Below are 1505 nucleotides of genomic sequence, written 5' to 3'. Positions count from 1 at the left end.
TTACAGGTGTGTCACAGTCATGTCTCAGTAGTGTCACAGTCATCTTACAGGTGTTTTACAGGTGTGTCACAGTCATGTTACAGGTGTGTCACAGTCATGTCTCAGGTGTGTCACAGTCATCTTACAGGTGTGTCAGTCATCTTACAGGTGTCTCACAGTCATCTTACAGGTGTGTCACAGTCATCTTACAGGTGTGTCAGTCATCTTACAGGTGTGTCACAGTCATGTCTCAGGAGTGTCACAGTCATCTTACAGGGGTTTTACAGGTGTGTCACAGTCATGTTACAGGTGTGTCACAGTCATGTCTCAGGTGTGTCACAGTCATCTTACAGGTGTGCCAGTCATCTTACAGGTGTGTCACAGTCATGTTACAGGTGTCTCACAGTCATCTTACAGGTGTGTCACAGTCATCTTACAGGTGTGTCAGTCATTTTACAGGTGTGTCACAGTCATGTCTCAGGTGTGTCACAGTCATGTCTCAGGAGTGTCACAGTCATGTTACAGGTGTCTCACAGTCATCTTACAGGTGTGTCAGTCATCTTACAGGTGTGTCACAGTCATCTTACAGGTGTCTCACAGTCATCTTACAGGTGTGTCACAGTCATGTTACAGGTGTCTCACAGTCATCTTACAGGTGTGTCACAGTCATCTTACAGGTGTATCAGTCATCTTACAGGTGTGTCACAGTCATGTTACAGGTGTATCAGTCATCTTACAGGTGTGTCACAGTCATGTTACAGGTGTGTCACAGTCATCTTACAGGTGTGTCACAGTCATGTCTCAGGTGTTTTACAGGTGTGTCACAGTCATCTTACAGGTGTGTCACAGTCATCTTACATGTGTATCAGTCATCTTACAGGTGTGTCACAGTCATCTTACAGGTGTGTCACAGTCATCTTACAGGTGTATCAGTCATCTTACAGGTGTGTCACAGTCATGTTACAGGTGTCTCACAGTCATCTTACAGGTGTGTCACAGTCATGTCTCAGGTGTTTTACAGGTGTGTCACAGTCATCTTACAGGTGTATCAGTCATCTTACAGGTGTGTCACAATCATGTCTCAGGTGTGTCACTGTCATGTTACAGGTGTTTTACGGTTATGTTTAAGGTGCGCCACAGTCACGTTACAAAGGTGTGTTCTTGTTTGGGTCAAGCCTTTCATCTTGTTGCAGGTGTGTCACAGTACTGATGCTGGTCTTTTCCAGGTGTGGTTACCTTTGTCCCTCAGGTGCTGCTGGTGGATGTGCAGCAGGATGCGACTGTAGCAGCAGCTCATCACCAGCAGGGGGACAACGTACAGAGTGACGAAGTGGAACATGTTGTAAACCGTTTCCTGCCAGCGGTGACTGAAGCTGCCGTGAGACACACACTGAGTGAAGTTTGCCTGGTCGACCCTAATGGTCCTGAAGATGAATAACTGGGGGGGGGCAGAGAAACAACAGCTGTGACTTCAGTATCAGAATGACAGCATATAAAGCAGCCTGAAGGAGACTGTAGGCCTGGTT

General features: G+C 46.6%; 1 protein-coding gene across 1 annotated transcript in view; it reads left to right on the top strand.

Annotated features, from left to right (window-relative positions):
* The window catches only part of LOC112142327 (immunoglobulin superfamily DCC subclass member 3-like), a gene marked incomplete at its 3' end in the record, with an annotated part of 10972 nt that extends 9615 nt beyond the window's left edge, over positions 1-1357 (top strand). The window contains exon 4 of the mRNA XM_036211218.1: positions 1206-1357. Coding sequence (XP_036067111.1) covers positions 1206-1357 — 152 coding nt within the window. The remainder of the gene's footprint in view (positions 1-1205) is intronic.
* Positions 1358-1505: the final 148 nt, after the last annotated feature.

This window comes from Oryzias melastigma, unplaced genomic scaffold (genome assembly GCF_002922805.2).
Source record: "Oryzias melastigma strain HK-1 unplaced genomic scaffold, ASM292280v2 sc01182, whole genome shotgun sequence".
In the NCBI taxonomy this organism is placed as follows: Eukaryota; Metazoa; Chordata; class Actinopteri; order Beloniformes; family Adrianichthyidae; genus Oryzias; species Oryzias melastigma.
The sequence above is the reverse complement of the archived record's forward strand: the minus strand, read 5'-3'. Positions and strand labels throughout refer to the sequence as shown.